The sequence below is a fragment of the Anser anser genome, assembly GCF_964211835.1.
Source record: "Anser anser genome assembly, chromosome: 15".
In the NCBI taxonomy this organism is placed as follows: domain Eukaryota; kingdom Metazoa; phylum Chordata; class Aves; order Anseriformes; family Anatidae; genus Anser; species Anser anser.
In genome coordinates, this window is record NC_139736.1 from 4223196 (window position 1) to 4246412 (window position 23217).

A 23217-nucleotide genomic window follows, 5' to 3' on the forward strand; every position below is an offset into this window, starting at 1 on the left:
GGCCCTGATGAACGTCCCCCTTTACACTTGCAGATGCCCAGGAAGGCAAGGACAACCCTTGCAGAGCGGGAGCAGGACCCGCTGCCCTGTCGCCCGGCTCTTCGGTGCGTGGACATCCCTCACCACCTCCTCGTGCCCCCCATCGGGTGGGGACAGCCACCCTTAGCACGTCCCTCACCCACCGAAGCCTTATTGACACGAGGGGTCCCACACCACCCCGTCGCACCCCCTGCAAGCTGCGGACGGCCTCAAGACCACCTCCGTCAGCAGCAGCCCCTCAGCGGGCAGCGAGACCCCCACCTTGGACACAGGCCACCCCTCTCAACACCACCCCAACCCCCCTTCCCCAGCAGATCCCCCAGCGGGGCAGAGACCCCTCCCCACCCTCCCTCCCCTCCTCCACGTGGGCGGGGACCCCCTCAGGACCCTCCCAAGGGGGCTCACCCCACAGAGGCCGACCCCTCTCCCTCTCCCCCTTTCTCCCCGGCCCCTCGGGCTTCCCGGAGGGGGCCGCGGGGGGGCGCCGCCCCCGGCCCAGCCCCACTCACTGCGGCGGGAGCAGCAGGGCCGGGCCGCCGCGGCGCTGGAAGGCTCCGTCCACGAAGACGCCGTTCTTGCCGAGGCAGCGCAGGTAGAAGTGCGGCTCCTGGAAGCTGAGCTGCAGGTGCCGCCGGGAGATGAAGCTGGAGTGCCCCATGTTGACGTCCACCGAGCCCTGCGACGAGTTGCGGCCTATGGTGACGGCCGGCTGCCGCATGAGGAACTCGAACTCGCGGCCCTGCAGCCGAGCCAGCACCGGCCCGGAGGAGGAGGAGGAGGAGGAGGAGGAGGAGGCGGCGGAGGAGGCGGCGGAGGCAGCAGCAGCAGCAGCGGGCGGCCCGGCCGGGGGCGGCGGCGGCCCGGGAGGGGGCGCCGCGGCGGGGCTGCAGGGCGCCGAGCGCAGCGCCAGCAGAGCCCGCGCCCCGCTGCTGTCCTCCCCGACTTCGGCCATGTTCCCAGGCACGGAGCGAGCCAGCGTGCCGGCCTCCGGGGCGGAGCCGGCGGGGCGGACGGGAGGAGGGGAAGCGGGGCGGAGCGGGAGCCGAGCCGAGCCGAGCCCCGCTGCCTGCCTGCCTTCCCCAGCCTCCCCGCCAGCTCCGCCGGCCGGGCCGGGCCCCGGCACCGCAGCGCTTTCTGGAGGCCGGGAGGGGGCTCGCAGCGCCGCCTGCAGGGCCCCGGCGCGATCGCTGCCGGGCCTCGGTTGGTGCTTCCCGAGGAGAGGGCCCCGAAGCGCCGTTATTCGGGGCAGGTGGCCCGGGGGGCGGAGGGTGCGGGGCCGCAGACCCCCCCCCCCCCCCTCAGGTGGCTTAGACATCCTCCAAGGGGGCTCAGTCCCCCTCCAAGGTGCCCCAGACAGCCCTAAAGGGGCTCAGTCCCCCCCTCAGGTGGCTCAGACACCCCCCAAGGGGGCTCAGTCCCCCCCCTCAGGTAGCTCAGATCCCCCCTCAGGTGGCTCAGACACCCCCCAAGGGGGCTCAGTCGTCCCTCAGGTTAACCCCCGTCCCCTCTCGTCCCCCTGTTTCTTCTTCTTGGAGAGGATGACAGGGGAAAAACCCACAACAGTGGGCTCCGTGCGTTGAAACAGCCCCCGGAGGGGCTGCCCAAGTCCATTTTGGAGCCCTGTTTCCTAGAGAGGTCCTCCCCGGCCTTCCCTGCCTGGCGTGGCCCTGGGCCCCCAGAGAAGCAGGGCTGCCACGCTTCAGGCTGGCTTACACCTGGTGAGACCGCCCGGCATCACCCTAACCATCATACAACTACACGGGGATTTAATTCCAACACAATCGTAATCTCCTGGACTGTCTGCCAAGGGGAAAACATCCCTGGTACACTGAGGTGGGAGTTTAAAAACTAGGTTTTGTACACACACAGTTCTTTAGTGTAAGGGAGCGTGTGTGTATGGGGGTTGTTTAGCTGACATTACACTATTTCTTACTTTAAATTACCTTTTATTTTTTATTTTTCCAGAAGTTATTTATATTACCTACTTAATAAAGGTCATGTTCTTTGCAACAACACCACATCTGTGGATCATATATACTCTACTGGTTAGGATATCCAGATTGAAAAGGTAAAACTTTTCTGCATAGGCAAGCCAGTGACACTATGCAGAATCCCAAATTGTTAAGTCACCAGAAAATACAATAAATTTGAAAATCTTGAGAGAGGGAACAGTCATAATTGCTTATTGCTTCGGCTCACGTGGGGAGTGTGGCAGCTCTTAGCAAGGCTGCTCAACAGCTTAGAGGAGATGGGAAAAAAATAATCCCATAACCGGTCAAAAGTGCAGAGCAAATTTCAGATATGAAGACTGTAATTAAACGAGCTGGAATTGGTCCAGGACCACAAGGTTAACATCCCCGCTCCTGGAACATCTTCCCTGAGATGTTTAATGACTGCTGAGCAGTCGGGACCTGAGTTAGACATCTCACCCGAGACGTCGTCTTCAGTTAGAGTGCTCTTTGCCACTACAGTTCAATACCAGTGGAAAGGACGAAAGACCAGTGCCACCTAACAAAACACCAATATCACTTCCTATGCAGCAGTGTTTGCTCTCAGTGGGACTCAGGTGAGCCTGGCACAGCACAGGGTCACAGTCTTCAGGGCAGGATATGAAGGAAAGGCATCCCCGGAGGGGACAGAGGGAGGAGGGAGGTGGACAGAAGTGGCCTCCCTGGAGGCCTGGAATTAAATTACTGCTAAAATAGCACTCTCAGACATCGAGGAACAAATAAATGGGGGCATGGCTCACAGCAGTGGCACGCGCTGCGTAACCTGGGCTCCAGCAGGCAGCTGCTCCTCTCAGGCATGCAAGCTCCTGTCCTGCCCCAGACTGCTCAGCATCAGCAAATGCTCGTGGCCACCAAGTAACGTAGCCATCTGGTAGGTGAGAGCCAGTGTCACACGCTGCCTGACATCAGAGCTGGCTCATGCCTTTTGTCTGTTTGCACCGGGGTGAGAGTACTGCTAAGTGTGCTCAAAAATGGCCCCAAGCTGGTAGGCGTGCATGTGCAAACAGGCAAAGTGAAACCAGGCGCTATATTGGAGCAACTGTTGAGCTGCCCAAAGAAAGAGAAAGCAGCACTGGAGGGCTGTGGATTTTAGTTCGTGTCTAAGGCTGTTCTAGAACCCAGCACTGTGCCATTCATCTGGCAGGGCCCTGAAAAAATCAGAACTAGGGTGAGACAGTTACCAGACAGTGTCAGTAAATAATTCCAAAGCTGCACAGGAAAACGGGCTGTGGTTGCACACACAGGGGGTACCAGCAACCCTGGGGACCCACGTGGACAACTGATGTACAGCCAAGAGACGTGTCGCTGCAAGGTCTGCATCCCATTACCTGTCCCACACTGGGTATAGGCTACAGATTTCTGCAGCTCCAGTCGGAGAGTAACTTGCACACAGCATCTGTGCACCAGGAGAGCGGAGCTGGGAATGCCGAAGGGCTCGTTCACACATGTCACAGTCACCCCCCCCCACCAAGACACTCTCGCTGCATGAATCAGCCAGCGTGCATCTGTGTTTCTTCCGACAAATCTTTTTCTTTCTGCCTGAAAATTTCTTCCGAGTGGAATTTGCTGCTTACGCTGGAAGCGCCGCTGAGATAAATCCCAACTTCACACAAAATGCGATCAGGTGGCATAAAGAAACGGGATTCCTCCTGGCTGCCTGGCGGGTTATGCTTCGCATTGTGTCTCACCAGCCCGTTTGCCTGCGGCATCCATTCCCTGAGCTCGTTGCGCGGCGAGCAGCAGCACGCTGTGCTCGGCAGCCTCTGACGCTCTGCTCGGCTCTAATCCACCCCGCAACAGCATCAAACCGAGGGCCCTTCAGACGAGCAAACGCTTTGCGCTCCTCCAATCGCCCAATCCTGCTTAAAGTCGAGCTGGCTATCCCGGTGTAAATACCTGATGTAAATGCACTCAGAATTGTTTGAATTAACCTCATTCCGTATGGCTGGATTGACTTTAAAGTGGTTCATTTTCCTCAGCAGGTTTTGGACGGATGTGTCTGCAGGTGTGGCCAAACTTCCTGACTCTACAAGTTGCGTACCAAAATATTCAGGTGGCCGGGAGCCACCAGATGGATACCACAAAATGGGAGGAACAGCCACGGCCCCTGGGGATGGGACAGGGCGGGGGGGACGACAGCGTGGTCCCTGTGCCACCCCTGCGATGTGCCTAGGAACCGGTGCTGGGCAAGAAGGTGCCATCTCCAGCTATTTCTCTGTGCTCCAGACTGGCCAGATGTGGGATGCCTACACCCTGCCTACACAGCCTGTGCACGGGCAGAAATAACCTGCTGCAGGTGAAACCCTTTGCAGTGACACCCCGCGCCGTTTTGAGGCATTGCCCTGTGCCGCCACCCCTGTGCAATAGGCCAGCCTGAACCGGGAGGGGAAATTAAATGCTCAAAGCAGCTGGGAAAGGGACAAGAACAGCAAGCAGCGAGGATAGACCCAGCATCACGCAGAGGAAGGCGCAGAACCCGACTTTCCTTTGTCAAACATTCGCTTGGCAGCGTGTCATTGCTGTCTTCATGCAGCGACATATAGCAGGAATCTGTTCTGTGCTATCAGTCGGGGGCAAATGAATGTAATGGGTTGTTCTGGTCACCCAGATACCACTGCACCGGACAAAAAGAAATCTCATAAAAACAGCGATAAAAGTGTATGTTTCTAGATCTATCTTCTGGGTGGCATCTGCTTAAAAACACTTAATTTCTGTAAGTTAAACGCTGCGTTTCTCAAGCAGTTCGTGTGGCTGTTTCTCGCCATCCTGATGCACGAGACAGGATACATATTTATCAAGCCCCAATTCAGCAAAGAATCTGCCCAGCTTCAACACCGCAGGAAATCTGTTCTACCCCCAGACCAAAGCGTAATTGAAAAGCAGCCTCGGCAGAGGGGAAAGATGTGAACTGCATGCTGGGCATGAGCCGCTTGATGTATTTACCCAGCAGCTAGACAACACATTGATGCTAACAATGAAAGCCAGCCTAATGTGTGCAGCCCTGACCCAGGGAAGGAGGAGGAGAGGAGTGAAGGAAAGCAATTACTCCAAGTAAAAGAGGCTCTGCTGTCTCCGCGCAAGCCTAGTCCAGCATTTCTCAACCTGATTGGGTTAAGGGGGATGTAAAGCATGCATCATTAGCAAGCAAGCAGATGCTTCGGGACCATCACACATACCTAGATGAAATAAAGAAGAGGGCAGCGTTCTCTCCAATTCCACTGCTCCTGCACAGCTCTCCACAACCTTTTTCCCTTTCCCTTCTCTCAGCCATCAAGCAGGTTTTAAACACTTTTATGGCTTCTGTCCAAGCTGATTAGAAGCAGATGCGAGTGATGAGCGCCATGCCCTGTAAGTGGGGAGCTGCTTTCCCTTACACACCTGTGTGCGGGAGCGGCCTCACTTCTTTCTCCACTTGGATGGGTTTTAATTCCCTTTTCTGTCTCTGAAATCACAACACTGTGACATGGGAGTGAAAGGGGGTTTGCTCTCATGCTCCTTTGTTAGGATTTTCTTCTTAACCAAGCTGTTGCAAGAAGTCAAATCGAATTTGGGCTGCCAGTTTTGTTTTGAAACACACGAGGGTATCTGTCCCACACACAGGCACGGTGCCTGCCCCAGCCTCCCACGGGATTTGTACCTGTTTTCTCAATCCTGTTGAATGGTCTGTGCTTTTAACCCTGATCCGTGTGCCTCCCCAGTGATGTCCCTCGGCCCTGACCTGGGACAGCTCTCATACATCTACAAAAACTTCAGCCACGAGGCGGATGCCTGACCTGTGAAGTCTGCAGCAGCGAGGATGCAACCTGCTGCTGAGGGTCTGGGGACAGCAGCAGAGCCCTGATTGCCTCAGGGACAGCCTCAGGTACCCCTCCTCAACCAGAACAGCTTTACAAATCTTTCACAGTGGATCTGAACTGGGGTTTGATCCAGATGGGCTGATAAGAAAGAGCCCGCCTGTGGAGGAGGTGATACATTGATACAGGGGCTCTTTCTTTTCCTGCACAGCTTTTAATCAGCAGAAGGCTGAAGAAAACAACACTGGTGATTCAGCGATGTGCTGGGAACACTCACGGTCCCAAAAGCTCACAAGGGGTGCCAAACACCATTTCTCCTGATGCCAGCAGGCTGCTATGCTGAAGGGAGCAGCGTCAGAGTCAGAAAAAGGTGGGCAGACCGTGGGACCTGCCCCCTGAACAGCACAGACCCCCCCGGCCAGGGCTGCCCCCTGCGAGGGGCTGGGGGCTGAGCAGCAGCTCAGCACCTGCGAGATGGGGCTCGATGAGATGCTGCGTCCCGCAGCTCCCTCCCGGGAGCAGCACCACCCAGGGAGGTTGTTCTTTCTATAGTAATCAATTTTTTTTCTTTTCTAAATCAGCTGCGATCCTGTTTACTGTAAGCTCCATGATGCTGAAAATGTTTCTCTCACAGCTTATTTAGGTTTCAGAGAGGGATTTTTTTTTCAAATCACACTTATCAGAAATGTATTTTCACAGCAAGGTCTCCAAAACACAATAAAGACCCAGGAACATCTGATGCCCAGACTCTGCCGTTGCCTAAAATATTATAGGATCTGCTCATTCCCAATGCAGATATGCTGTCGCTGTTCTAGAATCCATGCCAGGGACTGCCTGATGTACGATCACCCATTTTGGAAAGCCTTGAACGAGACCATTTGTTGTCGAGATAATTTTACAAAAGCAATCCCATTTCACAGGTTGCAGTTAAAATAATTCATAAACTTTACACTGTCATGTGTGTTTTGAGCTTTAAACCCACTCTGCTAACTTTCTTTCAGTTTGGCTTGAAACTCAGGCCTCGGTGAAATATATAACACAAGCCAGCTCTGAATTATTTGCTTTGGTCCGTTTTTGAGTGATCTCATTTTCTCGCTTTCCATCAATGCGAACAGAGAAAGAAAAATAAAACACAAACTTCTCAACAGCTAAAAACAACTGAACCAATAAATATAAAATCTGATATCAAACATGAAACATTTCAGCCTGAAAGGAATATGTTTTTGGACTTTTATGAGCAGCTGTAGCATATACTGCCTGTCTGCTGCTGAAAACAAGCTCTGTGCAGTGTCTGGAGGGCTGGAAGCAGCTGATCTGAAGTATCTTGCTTTACAACCTGCCCAAGAAGCTGGAGAAGCCAGTAAAGCTACAGAATTTACCCTGTATTATTACAAAACATTTAAACAGAAAAGCCAGGGCCTGCATGTTTGCTGTCCCAACATCCCTCGTGATTCACAGCTCCGTAAAGCGGGTGCCACGCGCTGCCCAAACCACAGCGGCCACACCTGATCCCAGCTCCCTTCCTGCATTTTTACAGGCACAGAGCCCACGCGGAAAGTCTGGGTGATCTGGAACTGGATCCATGACCCACAGCGTGGGCACAGAAGACGTTCATGATCTCTGTGCTGTGAACGACCCGGCAGCCTCCACCTCGTGTTATCCCAGGCATTGGGACCGGTTGCATTCAAGCGCTTCTTTAGCAGATCCCCCTTCCAGCAACGGAAAACCTCCTTTTTAATCAGCTCCCTCTTTTTAATTTAATTTAATCAGCCATCAGCCTGCTGGTGAAGAGCTGGACACCAAAAGATTCCCTTCAAAAGGAAAAATAAAAATAAAATAAAACCAACACTGGGCAAAGCCATGCCAAGAAAAAAGGAGAAGGTCCGGATTCAGCCTTTCTCAACCAGGCTGCTGGCTTCAAGCATCCTTAAAACAAAACCAAAACAGCTGGGTTGGACCTAGAGGAAGGACGTGGTGATCGTTCTTCATGTGGCTTTGCTTCCTCTCCAATAACGTCCAGGGAACCGAGGGCAGAGGTGAAGGGTGCAGTGTCCTGACACCAACCTGCCGAGGTGACCAGGGGCCTGCATGGGAACTGCCCTGGTCTCCAGCCACTGCACTGCATCCTGCAGAGGAGATTTGAAGTCACTGGGACCTGTTTGCAGGTCTGGCTCTCTCTGGGTTATTAAGCAGGGGCCAGCAAAAGCACCTGTAAAATATATTCACTCTCCGTGGGCTCCAAGCATCCTTTGGGATTGCTGGAGCAGACGCTGGGGAGAGTCCCCTGTAAACATCCTGCTCCTTTGCAGGGCCCTCCAAAGCACTGAGCAAACCTAACCTTCAATTATATTTCCAGCACTAACCCTGCTTCCCAGTAAAATCCTGGATGAAGTGTGAAACTCCCTTGTATTTCCCGTTCTGCTCTGCCCCTTGCAGCTGGTTGCACTAGCTAGATATGTTAGCGTGATAAGGGCATTTGCTCTAAGTGCTGGAAAACGTTAGATTTACAATCACTGCGTGTCACTCTAAGGGCACGCTGTCAACTTTAGAAAAACATCTGCTATAAACAGTTTTACTTACTCACATTACTAATAATACCATACAGTATTAAAAGTGAAAGGATTTTAAAAATCCAATTTACTTGTCCTTCAGCTTGGCCACTGAAAAAAATCAATGAAATAGGTTTCACTTTTGTTTAGACTAATTTTCACTTACCAGTACCCTCATGCTAATGCGCTTGCTTTACAAGCAGGAGGGGACATGTTTATTTGCCTAGAAAAAAAAAAAGTATACCCTGGAATTTGAAGGAAAAAAAAAGAAAAAACCTCCAAAAATAGGGTGAAAGAAATAAGAAGGCATGAAAACATTTCTATTGATTTTTTTATAAATACATGTTTTGCAGAAATGAAACAGTTGCAGAACGTAACCGAAGGTCATTCTTCATCAACAAAATAATAATTACGTAAGAGTTTAATGGCTGAATCTAATTCAGTTTATGTTAGCAAGAGATTACTATTATGGAGTAATCTTTGCTAAAATTAAGGGTGCTGTTTTTCTTTTTTAAAGGCAGGCTTAAAACAAAAACACCACCAAACATTAAGAGTAACCATTATAGCAAGTTTGGGTCTTGGACAAAGTTTGTGCTAGCCAAAATAAAACATAAAAATAGGAACTCCGTAGCCTTTGGAAAACATGAACCTAACCCCGAGGGATTAATTAATGGTATAGAATATAACCCCAGGTTATATGTTTGATTGGGGATAGGAAGGGAGAAGCCAAGGGAATGTGCTTTGAAACAGATTTATGCATTTTGGTGCTTTTGTTCTCATTGTGCGCAGGGTGGAAGGAAATTTGGTGGCCCCTCACCAGCATCTGGTGCGTCTCATCCCCTCCAGCCTCCTTTCACGTGCCTGCGGGCATCGTCCTCCCCAGAGCTACTGCTGGAAAACCCTGGCCCAGCATCCCCAAATTTGCAGAGAAGCAATCCGGCTACCCAGAAGGGATAATTTCACCACAGGTTTCTTGCTCAGGCAGCACCGGTCCAACGCGTCACCCCCAAAATGCTGCTCCCAGCAGCTCTTCAGCCCTCACCACTAAATCCCCGTCATCGCCACTTGGCATTTTCTTTTTCTCCCCCTAGCCTGCCTGTAATAAATCGATGTGATGTTATCTCAGGCCTCCTCCTTGCTTCTCCTGGAGCGCCTCGCTAAAATTCGGCATTAATACGCTGTGCCCCTGGAATAAAGCCTCATAAAATATTGTTAGGATTGCTAGGCAACCGGGAGGCACGGTGGGAGCTGAAAGCAGCCGAAGTGGGCGTAGCGAGGCTGCGCCGGAGTGCCAGATGAAAAAGGGAGGCTATTCTTTGTCTCTTCGTGCCAGCAACACTTCGCCTTGGGTTTTCTTTTGGAGGGAGGCTGAGGTACGCCGCTGCCGGTGCGCAGAGGTGCACATCTGCGCTAACCTCAGGTTAATCGGCCGGGTGAGAGATGCACCTATCCGGAGCTTTTCGATAGCAATAAAAGGAAAATGAAGTTTTTACGGTTGTGAAATTACCCATATTCCAGCTGTTTGCATCCTCCAAATGCTCCTCTTGCAAGAAGAGATGCCACGCTCAATGGTGACTTGTTTTATGTGCCCTCCACCCCTTCCACACACTGCAGCAGTGCTTAATGCTGACGGGCTCTGGAAGGAAGGGGAACAAATAAAAAGCAAGCAATTTATTGGCAGGGACCAATGCTGGTAATTGGCTATTTACCGATACATACGCAAGGATAAAAAGAAAATTGAATTGGGCTTGCAAGAACAAGAAGAGGAATTACAGGAGGCATAAACAGGTGAAGTTTACGGCTAGTTTCATTAGCTAAAATGATAAAAATCTGTCTCTACTTTACCCCTCCTGTCTCCTTCCCTGTGCTTTGCTCACCCACAGCCCAGGCTCAGTGTGAGGTTTGCTTCCCAGGGCTTCATTTAGCATCTTGTTTTCTGCTCAAGCAGCCAGTGCCCAAGCTATCACATCGGTCTGCATGGAGCCTGTCCAGACCGTTAGCGTCACGGGCTGCTCTCACCAAATCCTTTTTGGATGCTATGAACAGCTTTCCCTTGATCTCCAAGCTCTTGGGGTGTCTGAAATCCATCATTCAGGCACCTGCAGAGCCTCCCCTGCTTTACTCCCATACCAACACCAGGGTTCGTCTGCTCTGTATTCAGGCTGGGTGTACTTACTCATGCAAGACATTTCATCAGCATGGATGGGGGTTGCTGAAAATCAATGACAAGAGCAGGACCTGATGGTTTTGGTCCATCTCTTGTCAATGAAGATGTTTTCTGAGAGTTCCTACATATTCCCATACAGTACCAAAAGGGACTGCAGTTGGGATCAGGCATCCCACAAGACCATTTTGTTGGAAGCTGTTTAGGGCTCCCCAGCTCCTGCCACCCTGCTCTCTGTCCCCAGCAGCATGGGTCAGTTTTGGAGGCAGAAGAAATGAGGCCAGACCTGGGCTTTCTCTCATCCATCTCAGAAAGCTCCCTCTTTGGTTAGCATCAGGGAGGAGCCGGTCCTCATCGTAGCCGTGGCAGTTATTTTAATAAAAAATGTGGCAGCTGGAAGTGTAAGAGGGATGGGAACCGGGGACCTTAAGAAAGGATAATTGCAGACTTGGAAGCAGTGCTAGAGTTAACAAAGGGATGTTTAATCCAATTCTCAGCTTCTATTTTAGGATCCTTTTAACTTTCCAAATCAAAAAAGGACAAGGGGAGGAATAAAAAAATCTCCATCGCGCTGCGATTTCTTAAGCTTGTTCGCAGCCCAAAGGTGAATTTTTGTGCGTGTGAGGAGTTTGAAGAAAATCCATTCAGCTGTTTCAGAGGTTTCAGAGCATGAAAGCAACATCTGGTTTAAAAATCAAAAATAAAAGAAATTCCCTTTGCTCATCAGAGTCAAAATGGGTTTTGGTTTCACGCCTCTGATTTGGTGTATCTGGAGCTGCCCTCTGGAGAAAGCTGGACATTTCTGTATCGATTTGGAGGGGATGAAATTGTTTTGCAAACAAAAAGAGAGGACGAGGGGCAGGCAGAGAGGAGGGCAGATGGGACTTACACCCCGAGCGTGCTGCTCACGTCCTGTCCAGCACGGCACTGGCCACGGTGGCAGAGGTGCCCTCCTGCTCCCTACATCCCCACTTTAATTAATTGCACAAAGGATCTGGGGGCATTCTGGTCTGCTTTGTGCCATTTGCTGTGCTCAGCGCCGCGCTATAGATGGCAGTGCAGGATGGAGCTTGCACACCCACTCGCTGTGATCACCGCCCCGCGATGCAACCACCCCTGCAGCTTGTCCCAGGGCAGGGAACGGGGCTTTTTGCAGATCTATCTGAAATCTGCCGGGTTTTTACCTAGTTATTTAATGACAGCACAACTATCACCCCCAGAATTTACCACAACTCTGTTGTCTCATCACAGACAAAAGCGAGGAGGAAGCTCTGCAAAGCAACTGCTGCTTCTAAGAGAGCACGCAGGTGCTCAAAATCCGCTAGCAAATTTGGCCACGATGTTGCAACACGGGAATAGTTTGCATTTCAAAGGGACAGAGCAGCTGATTTTTCTCTATGTTTCTCGGTCTGAGATCACATCTACGAAAATGCCCTGCTTGTACTGGAGTTTGCTGCTGCAGATGAAAGCACGCACCTTGTCAGCATGCTGTTGGTATTTATAAGGACACCAATATCTCCACAGATATAACCATCCGCAGCAATTCTTGCCCATTTTGTTCTCTCTTTGTACAGCTTCCTGGAATTCTGGGACTAGGAGGAAGAAAAGAAGCAAAATTCAGCTCAGTTCTGCAATAGAAAATGCAATGCTGGCAGGAATAGTGATGCTACCGAAGAGATCATGACAGGAGTGCAGAATATCATAAACAATTACAGCAAGATGCTTTTGAAAAATCCCTCCAGGTACCCAGATGCATCTGTTGATGCTTAAACACCTTTAGACATCTGGCCACTGGCCCACTGCTCAAGATGTTAAAGAAAAAGGCAGAGAACAGCAACAGGCTCAAGAAAAGCAAATCCCTTTTGCCACCAGCAAAAGGAAAAACCCCAACTTTTTACGTGAACAGAGTGAAGAAAACTGAAAAAAAAATAAAATGCCGTGACAGTTTGTTCCTATGTTCATGGCAGCTGAGAATTGTCTTTCCCTTTGTTCGGAAGACTAAGTACCGGCAGGCTTTTTTAGTTTTACCTTCGTGCCCAAGGAAGAGCTGCCTTCTGCCTGCCCTGGCCCAGGCTGGCGGGACGCGCCAGCACAGCCTGCTCTGACAAGGAGAGCTGCAGCACTTCTCTCTTACAGGATTTTAATGTCATCTTACACATCAAGAGGATTCAGATGACAAGAATGAATGGCAGTAGCCAACCTCATGGCTTGATATTCTGATGAAATGATGCCCTGGCACATCCATCATGCTGTTTTGCTGTCAAGAGAGCTCCCATCTCTGCAAGATGAGTGTGTTTTTCTTTTACAGTGTTGTTTCTTTCTTTCTTTCTTTTTTTTTTTTAAAAAAAAAAAGGAGCAGAAAAAAAAGAGGCAAGCATCTGTCCTCAAGCCTAAATACTACATAAATGTAACTTTGATACCAGGCACAGCTAGATACGTAGGATTCAGCTCTGAACAGAAGATACGACTGCACCCAGCTCCATCTGAAGGTGCACAAGGGTGCAGCCTGCAGCGCGTGTAAGTGTGGGGCTCAGCCTCTGCAAAATGCAGCAGCTTAGGCGAGCTGAAAGACTGGAGGAAGATTCATTTCTTGCCAGCAGCATACATAGGCTCCTTGTGCCAGACCCTGCCCGTTTCCTCAGCCGGCAGCTCAGCGAAGCAGAGGCGGACACAAGCGGGAGCAAAGCGCGAGGCGTGAGCGTGCAGCAAAGCAGCACGGCGAGGACGTTTGCAGGGGCTGCAGGGCTGCAGGTGCTGTGCTAGTTGCCCAGGCAACACACACCCTTGCAAGGTGCCCCTTTGTCTTTCCCGAGTTTTAAGCAAGGTGCCTCACTCCAAAATGCAGATTTTTCCAAGCTGTAAATAAGACTTGTCTCCTAATGCTCTTCCCCTCATCCTTTCCATGCTTGTTACCAGCAGCGCTGCTGGTGGCTAAAGAAGACGTGAAATTAAGAGCAGCTCTATGAGTGTGGCTTGCTTAGGGTGGGAGAGGAGTTCTCCAGCAATGAGCACAGATCTCCCATAACCAGGGCTCATCCCCTCTCCGCTGCCTTAAAATCTCAGGGTTAATGCCTCGCAGGAAGGGGGGCACAGTCAGCACTTTACAGCGTGTCCCAGTTTTCCAGGATGCAGCCCTGTGGCTCACACTCATTACGAGACACTGATCCCATTGTTATGGAGCAAAATCACCAAGTGCTGAACGGAGCGTGATAAAAACCAGCAGAGGAGTAAAACTTGAAATGAGCTGGAAATAATGTCTGCTGCGTCCACGAGGCCCGGATTTGCTAATTCAACATTTGTGAGGCCAGTACGCTGGGGCGAGGAAAGGAAGGCACTGCGCGTGGGAACGAGGTCTGTCTGAAATTATCCTCCCTAATGAAGGGTCAAGCAGGAGACAACCAGGACCAGTGTGTCTGTGCATCCCCAGCTAGAGAAGGGGACTGAAATGCAGGGAGAGGAGGCGGCTAGGAGACGCTGCTCCCAGCGAGGAGGTGGCAGGGGAGGGAACGAGAGCGTGGAGCAGCAGGTTTGCACCTGAAGAGATGGGGAAGGAGGAATGTGGAATGAAATCATGCACTACATGCCCCGTGTAAGGCCCTGAGATATCCCCTGCACCCCAGCCAGGTGCCTGCCAGTGTCCTCACGAGGCCAGAAGCCCTCGCTGGCAGGGTGACATCCCCGTGCACGGAAAAGAGTGGGGAGCAGCGAGCTCGTTCCCACTCCTACGTAGCGCTCGGTCGCCCTATTTTGCTGCCTTCCCTTTGATGCAAGGAGCCTGTGGGGAATAAAGCACAGTGGGAGACTGCTTACGTGGTTTCTAACCCATTAGTTTCTTTTATTGGCTGTTGCCTCAATAAAATAAAAAAAATAAAAAAAGAAGAAGAAAGAAAAGACGACGAAGAAGAAAATCAAGGAAAAGTAGTTCAAGGTGTGAAGAATTCGTATGACAGGAAAATGCACAAAATGTTATTGACTCTGTCCCCCTTGGCTCCAACCTCAATCGTCTCACCATGCTGTGCATTTATCCTTCTACTATTACACGTAATGACAGGGAAATTTTAGAGAGTCCTATGCAAAAAGCCAGCCTGCCCCCACCCCCTGCCAAGCAAGGCCCACGCTGGCTCGAGCTCACATCACTAGGATTTCAGCCTAGCAGGGTGTTTCAATACCAATAAACATCTTGTTTTCACGTGAAGAGCTGTTGCATCCTTTCCCCTCTTTTGTGAGCATCCAAGGTTCTGTGTAAAACTTTTCATCGATCACATAAACAGCAGCTCGGCTTCCCTACAGGCCCCGGCTCCACAAAGCGTTTTGACATCGGAAGGATGCGAGGTTCGATAGAAAACTCATCCCCTCGGCTTCCCGGGGCCGTGCCCTTGGACAGGGTGTGACGGGGAGGAGAGCAGGGAGATGAATTTTGCCTTGTCCCAGGTGACTTTGAAGCTGTGTGTACGGAGGCACGCAGCTAGCCTGCCGCCACACCAGGAGCCGAGAGGCGATCATTAAGGATTTAATTGGTCTGAAAGCTTCCTGAAGTGCTGAAGAGAGACCTGAACCACGCAGCACGGAGTGGAAAGCCTCCCAAGCTGAAAAGGGTGAGAGAAGCGGCCTGAAACCCAGGTGAGTTCCTTCCCGTCCCTGTCCCCTCTGTCAGACCTGTGGCACTGTCACCTCTCATGCGGACGAGCGAAGGAGAACACAAAACCTCTGCAAGAGCAGCCACGCACTGCTCGGGGGGAATAAGATTAATGGGAGCTACCGGGAGCCTCATCAGTCCTCGTTCAGGAGTCAGAAATCCCGATCAAAACCTGCCGTGACTCATGGCTGTATGCTGGCACCAATTCGACCTCGTTTGGATAACGAAGGGCAGATCCTGTTCCGAGCTGTGTTGTAAAACCACCGTGACGGGGTGTTTATCACAGGGGGCGAAAAGGGCACGGTCAAATTTGCTGAGTCTGCTGCTTGCAGGTGGCAGTGCGTGACAGTGCCCAGCTGGCGCGGTGGCATCCTCCGTGCATTGATGCCGCCTTCCTCCACCCAAAGGTCCGGCCGGTGGTGGCAGCAAGGGAGCCAAACTGCGATGAGTTCTCGGTGGGATGGATGGGAGAGAGCATCCTCTGGAGGCGTCCGTTCTGCCTTTACGCTGACACTTGAGGAGAGTGATTCCAGCAGCAGCAACTGCTTGATATCCACTTGTCCTGGGAGAAGAGATGTCTAGAGCTATCTTTGTTTCATCTCCGGGGACCAAAGGAGGGGCTTGCCTCTTTCGCAGGGTCCTGCCAAGTGTGCACCTACTCTTAAACAGCTCTTGTCCATGGAGATAAAGGTACAGAAGCACCCAGGTGGAGTTTGGTGGCCAAGCCAAAATCCAACACCTCTTTCAATCAAGAATGCTCAGACAACTGCTTTTTTATGCCTCAGCTAGAGGAGGTGACAGCACTGGGGTACAGGGTTGTTGTTTTGTTTTTATCATTTTCCTTCAGTAATTTTTGAGATTTTTCCATAGCTTTTCTTATCGGTAAATCCACTCATAAATGTAAAGGTGAAGCCTGTTTCCATACCAATGTATTTCTCCCTCTGCTTCTAATACAGCTTTATTTGTAGGCTGGTGATAATAAGAACTCTGCTACTATTGATTTTTTAAAAAAGCATATATAACTCTGAAGCACTGTAGATATTGCATGGACTTTGGAACAAGATAAGAAAAAAAGGTAATCACATATGCAACCTTTCCAGCTCTCTAATTAATCTGGACAGCAAACTCGAGCTGTGGTTTCAGGTCCTAGAACAAACTGACTACCTCCTCTGCATGTTCTCATTTTCTACAGAAATTTATAATTACTCAGCGTAAATCTTTCAGACCCCACAGGGATCCCACTTCTGACACAATATTTTTTTAACAGATAGGAGAACTGACATGGTCCTGTCCCTTTGAGACTGACTGCCGCACAGCTAAGAAACAGAAATATTTGCTTGAATTCTTCTAAAATAAAAATTTCCCTTTCTCAAGACGACCTGAAGATGGAGTGAAACAGTTAAAACAAGCCGCTAGAACGTACTGCAGGGGAAGAAGGATAGAAATCAGAAAGTAATAGGTCCAGCTTCCCAGTGACCCGATTTAGGAACAAATCTTTCCTTCTGGAAGAGTTTGTCCCCACGTGCTCGTCCTGTCCCCCTGCTCTGCTGCACTCCTCACCCAGGCTCTGCGGAGATCAATGGGATTAAATGAGCACAAATGAGATGGGAGCCAGGCTCCCTCGCTGCTGGGGGAACTCAGCGTGGAAGCTGGCCTCGATACATCTATCTAAAGCTCTGTATTGAATCTCGTCTGACAGCTCCAATAATGATAATAGATATGGCCAAAGCTGCTCCGTGTTTTCTTTGGAGGAGGCCAGGTTCCTCCTCCTCCCTCACAGACAGGCTCGCCGCTCTGCCAGCGTGCGTCTCTGATGTATTTTGACTGTTTGGTAAGCCAACTGTGCTCCTCACACTGCCAGAGCCCAAAGGGACAAAGAAGTACGACCTGCTACCCAGCACACTTAGCCCAAGCCCTTAGTGGGCTATCTAGCCCTTCTGCACGATCACACACCTGGGAATCCCTCTGGCTCAGAGGTTTGCTAGCACCCAGGAGCATCCCAGGCTTCACATTTAATTTAACCTGAAACCTTTCTTGTTTGGCACGACAAAACTACTGATACCACTGGGATGCCACAAATGCATTCTGCAAACTTCTTCTCCAGGCAGAGTGTGCTGCTGCAGAGCAGCCAGCTCCCAGAGCCAGAAACACACGGTGTGGTGTGGGCACGAGGATGGGGTACTACAAGGATGCGGCGCTACGTCTGATCACCCAAAGCCAGGCTAAGCTACCCTGCAGCTCAGCAACAGAAAGTCAAGCCCCATCAAATCCCAACGTGAAAGACCTCAGGAGAAGCAATAAATCATGCAGGAAAGTTAAAGCAGCCAGACTTCATTATGTCATTATCCATGTGCACGTGTTGAAAATCCCTTCCGACGCTTGGCCCTCGTGGCAGAGCCGCGCCGAGCCACCGGTGGAGGAGCCCCGTGGCTGAGGGGTGCTCAGCTTCCAATCCATCTCACAGCCCCAAATGAGCCAGGCTCTGAGGGGCTATGCCACTAAACAAGGCGGGTCAGGCAGCGACAGAGCAGCTCAGGGACGCTGATAAAATCAGGGGAGATGAACCTGAAAGCAGAGGCCACCCCATGCATTTGGGCAGCTAAGCAAGCAGGGAATAAATCCGCTGCTCGCACCACGAGGCACGGAGGGCTGGCGGGTCGGCACCTCTGTGAGCTCTTGGCACGCTCTGTCTTCCCCGTGTTTGTGCTGGTGATGGGGTGCTCTCCGGAGCATCATCAGGTTTTATGGCTGGTACGCATTATTAGTGCTTCACGAGTAAATAATGTCATATTTCATTGTTTATTGCTGAAAATGCACGGTAAAAGGCTAAAGCCTGAAAAGTGCAGAAAATAATTTATGTGGGAGGAATGAATTTCCCATCATGTCAAACCGCTGCTGGAATTTATCACAGTGCCCTTCAGTTTGGGTCTCTGTCCAACATTTTTAAAGGTCTGTCTTTGTCATGCATTTAGGCTCAGGGAAGCTGAAGGTTATTGGGAAGAGAGGGAATTGTTGCTGGAGTAAGGGAGGGAGGAGCGTGTTCAGGGCTCCAAGGAGCCCTTCCTGCAGCATTCACAGGAAAACTGCCTGCACAGCAGCACCAGGAGCATCCTGGCGACGGGATACAATGGCAGGAGGTTCAGTAGCAGCTCTGAGAGAAGCTGAGCTTTGCAGTATTTCTGCAGTTCTTGAAATGCAGAAATCAGCACAGGGGTGAACGAGGTCCCCTGGCCAACCTTGTGGCCCATGCTCAAATCTGTCCTAAGAGCCAAGCTCAGCATCTCATTCTCATTCCTCACTTAGGTACTCAGCCCTGATAACTGGGGTGGATTGCAGGTGTAAAGATTTCTTGGGTGCAGTAGCATTGCAGGATGAGGCCAGGAAACTTCAGAAACAGGTTTTGAAACTGCTGTCCCTATCGCTGCTTTTTTCTTGAGAATCTGGCATGCTGCTGGGCACACGGGCAGGAGTGTCAACCTAAGGGAATAATTGTGCTTTAAAGCCGCTATTTTTGTCCGTGCCATTTATATAAATATACATTTATATGTGTCTTGTCAGATTTGCACCTGAACTCCCCTCCCAGGCACTGCCACAAGCTCCTTTCCAAGATACACTTCTCTCTAAATTAAAAGAACAGCCGACAAAGCCAGGGGCCGCACAAGTGTCCTTATTACAGAGGTAAGCTCTCCACTCCTCAAAGTGCCCAGAAGATTTGGGGCTGGACACTCCACCCTTGGTGGAACCCAGCATTTCTCATCTCTGCATATGGCCAAGGTGCCTCCTTCCAAACAGGTGGGGCTGGTGTTGGTAAGTCAAAACCTAGAGGGACACCTAATGGCATAAAAGCACAGGAGGCTCAAATAAAAGCCCCCTGATTTGGAGGAACCTCATCTCTAGTTTTCTGGCGCTGGTGGAAAGGCTTCAGCTAGGACCTGTCCTCTTCCATGCCTCCCATTCCATGTTTCCAGGCCTAGTGTTTTGAAATGCTGTCACAGAGTTGTAACTGGTTAAATATTCAACAAAATAAACTGCAGGAGCAAATCAGGCAGTGAGAGATGTTTTTACACACAGACCTGTAATCGGAACCTGGGACATTCCAGGGGACTTGTACATACGAGCGCTCAAGCTTAGATAAGCCAGTTCCAGGGACAATCTGACCCGGATCCATGCTGCTGGATACATAAATCTCAGCCTAGCTATCTTAACATGAGTCCTAAAAACTTATTACAGAGTAATCCAAACCCCACCCCTTGTAGCTGAGATGACCCGAATGCCCATATTTGCCTTACATAAGATAATTCCAAGTATGGCTTCTTAAAACAATCCCATTTACATTTAACAAAAAGAGAAGATATGACTTAGAGCTGAAATTTTAGAAACTAAAGAAATGCTATCTATACAACAGAAGAGAAAGAAAATATATCAGGATGCACTGGCATGTGATGTGTCAATAACCTTGAGACAATCCTTTTCTAACATTACAGGTAGCTGCAATATCAGATGGATGACCTTAAGGAGTGGGGACGACAAAGCAGCACTTGTGGAAACTCTTATATTTAGAAGAAATGCATTAAAAAAAATAGTAACCTTTGTTATTGTGTACTGCCCTTTCCATAACCTCCATGCACAGCAGCACTGACATCCACCTCTTTTACACATCTTTACCGTGAGAGGCTGCCTCACCTATCCTGGTCCATCAAGGAGCAGCAAAGAAGCAAACCTTGCTAGTCAGATGGTCAAGAGACAAGTGACCTGTGGTCTGGAAGCACGAGAAGGAACGATTCCTGTTTCTTTTATGGAGAAGACTTCGGTCTCATGATCTTTGCTAACTAGGATAACCACAGCGGTGGTGGACCTCAGCCTTCTGAGTTACGGCCAGCACAGGTCACCCCATGGGAGGCTGCAGCGGTGGCAGGGGATGTGCAGGAAGCCGTTACGTTATCCCTGCTCTAGGCACAATCTTATGCAGTGCTTTACGTAACACAGTCCTAAGACTCTGGACGAACAATTTGTTTTGTCACCCTTTAAAAAATCCATCACTTTGAGTGAGTCATGTGCAGTGACTTCACCGGGCTCTGACATACCAACGCTTGTGCAATGACTTGCATGGACGCTTCTTGTGATGCCCTTGCCAAAATTATGGCATAACAAAGCAGTGCTCACATGCAACCGCCCCATCGAGATACCCTCTCTATGCCTTCCAGGAAAGAACATGGCCTTACACCTTGTGCTGGAAATACAGCTCTTTTACTTTGTATTTGCCCAGGAACATTGTTGTTGCTTGCTTCTGGGACGCAGCTTTGTCTTTCGTTACATCCCAGATAAATTGTCGCACATACAGCTCGTAGAATATTTTTTTAAAAAACCTCATTTTACAAGGTTCAACTGAGAGAACCTGAAACACACATTTTTATTGGATTGGTCAAAAAAATGCAGTGCTCAGAGTTAATTAGCTATTCAGACACAATATAGCTTTTATAGGCATCATTTCTTAGAATGAAAAGGTACATAATGATATATTTTAAAGATTATGGAGGAAGATTGGTATGTATCAGGGATATTACTTTAAGTGAGAAACATCAGAAAAATGTCCTAGTTTCTATGTAGTTCCAAAGCTCAGTATATGGAACAAAACATCCAGGGGAATTAATTACTTTTTTGTTGAGTTTTCTTGTGAGCTTTTTAAATCCCAAGGAAATCTATGTACAGGAGGGTATCAGTCATCCATACACAGAACTACATAAAGTATCATTAGAGACCCCTCCGAATACATTGATTTTTTATCCAGCAGTAGTGTATCAATATTTTAACCACTGACAACAAGATGTAGCCTTCATTATGAAGTATTTTCCTTTGGGTAACTAAACCACTATGTATCAGGGAAAATAAATAGGTTGCCTCCCTACAGCTTCTGCCTATGCAGAAAGTGAACTCCTCACACTGCTCTGGCAGAGGAGTGTTGATAAGAAATTTAATATATTGCTCCCTCCTCCCACCAGCAGCTGTCTTATCTACTCCCACTTTACATTATCAGAGGTTTTTTTTTTTCACCCCAAAACCATGATGGGAGGACTCTTGAGCTTTCCAGGCCTAGACTGTGCTCATTTCCAGCCCAGTATTTATTCATGGCCGGACTATATCCATTTGTCTCTATGCCAACATCATAATGTGATGAAATCGCTCTTCTACCTGGCATTTATCTCCCACCAACCACCTTCCAGCTCAGCTATTATTTAGCCAGACTAAACAAACAGAGTTTTATGGGGCACATCTCCAAGGGGGCACGGAATGCCACTGATATGCTGAACCCCACTAATTGGACCCCAGTGAGCCAGTACGTTCAAGCACAGGGCTGCTCTGAGTTGGGCACGGAAACGACTTCCTAACCCTGTAGATCTTACGGGCAGAACACGCAATGGTGTACGTCCAACTACAAAGCTGCTGTTTTTTTTCTCCCCCTCCTATTGGGGTGGCTTGGTCCTAGCACCATTATTAATGCAGCTGTTCACCCAGCTGGGTGTAGAGTCCACGTGTTCAGGCTCTCACACAACTAGCTGATAATATTAGCACCTCTGACTTCTGGAGGAGTCTAGGCATAGTCCACATTAAAGGCCCAGACCTTCTGCTGGATCATTTCATCAATTTTCCTCTTAGCTTATGTTTCCACTTATGGTAAACGAAATGAATGCATTTTGCTCAGCCCAAGGACATTTTGCTCCTAACTGTTCTCCTATAACATCTTAAATTACTTGCCAACACCAAAGAGGAACCAGTTCCACTGCTTGCCAGTTTTGGTGTTTCTTCAGTGCAGAGATCTGCCATCTCCCACACAGAGACTATCTGAGCTCTGCCACGATCAGTAGCAGTTTTCTGATCTATATCTAGAGAGTCTGAAGTACTCCATAATGAGATAACTCCCCAGCAATATTTATATCCCAAGTAGCAACGCAGAGTCCCTACTGCAACTGGTTCAGCCCTGGGAATCTAAAACAAATTCCCTAAGGCATCTCAGGAGATACTTTCATGATCTGTCATGATTGCGCTGAAAAGTGAATTAAACCTAAAGAATCAGGCTTATCCACCCTGGCCCTCCTTATTCCCATGCAGTCCTTTTCATCATCAACACAAAATGCTACCCACTGTGGTTTTTCTTCTTTTTTTTTTTCTTTGGCCAACAGTTCTTTCCTTTCTCAGCAGTTCTTTCTTCTCCACACCTGTGCCCCAGTCATAATTGCTATTCCACAGTGTTTTTCTTCCCCTACATCATTTGGTTTCATGGCCTGTGAAAGAAATACATGTTCTTCCATTTTACAGCCCAGCCCCCTATCATTATTATACAAGAAATCCCTACTGCTCATCACACCTTGTTCACAACCTGGATTAGGAGTACTCCTTTCATTACACTGCAAATAACAATGTGGTGTTATTTTGCTTTCCTGAAAGCCATTAATCCATTAATCTGAGCTACTTAGCAGCATTAGAAATGGAAAAGCAGCTCAGTTCTCTTTGGAATTTGCTGCACAGTTTGCCTTTTTAAACCTCTTGCTCCCAGGGTGCAGGAGCCTACATGGCAAGGGCGAGCACCGCACAGGCACCCTGCACTGCACACCGTGCCACTGTGTCACCCAGGAAGGAGGCTGGCTGTGTCACCAGGAGGCTGTTCCCACAGGTACCATTGCACCTCCATTTCGGGGAGCACCTTTTCACAGCCCCCAGCAGTATTTCGCTGCCAGCAGATGCCTGGGGTGATGTGTTCACCCAAGGCCATGACGGGACGCAGTGCACTTCAAAACCTCTGGGATGCCCAAAAGGTCATGGTGGTAAGGAAGAAGACACATCTAAAGGACTTGGATAGGGTGAAGGGACAGTTTGTGGGAAGAAGGAAACATCTCTGGAGGAATAAGCTCATTTTGTTCTCTTGTTCCCATAAAATTCTTCACATGGAGAAACTGCAGTGATGGCAAAACCCTGTGTGTGTTATTGGCTCAAACCACTGTCAGACACACAGCCAATGCTCAGGGCACGA

General features: G+C 49.6%; 1 protein-coding gene and 1 long non-coding RNA gene across 6 annotated transcripts in view; both read right to left on the bottom strand.

Annotated features, from left to right (window-relative positions):
• Positions 1 to 5334, bottom strand: part of FOXK1 (forkhead box K1) — a 50847-nt gene extending 45513 nt beyond the window's left edge. The window contains exon 1 of one of the 3 annotated variants that reach the window (XM_083800723.1): positions 5225 to 5334. In XM_083800723.1, the coding sequence (XP_083656849.1) occupies positions 5225 to 5319 (95 nt within the window). In that variant the 5' untranslated portion in view covers positions 5320 to 5334. Of the gene's footprint in view, positions 1 to 548; positions 1301 to 5224 lie in introns of those variants that run through there. The other 2 variants (XM_083800721.1, XM_083800722.1) reach the window with 2 other exon arrangements.
• Positions 5335 to 7950: 2616 nt separating this feature from the next.
• The window catches only part of LOC310882244, a 38485-nt gene continuing 23218 nt past the window's right edge, over positions 7951 to 23217 (bottom strand). Inside the window, exons 4-7 of one of the 3 annotated variants that reach the window (XR_014572861.1) lie at positions 12032 to 12147; positions 9899 to 10027; positions 8558 to 8614; positions 7954 to 7968 (exon numbers count right to left, since the gene is read on the bottom strand). This is a non-coding gene — a long non-coding RNA (uncharacterized lncRNA). Of the gene's footprint in view, positions 7969 to 8557; positions 8615 to 8696; positions 10028 to 12031; positions 12148 to 23217 lie in introns of those variants that run through there. The other 2 variants (XR_014572860.1, XR_014572862.1) reach the window with 2 other exon arrangements.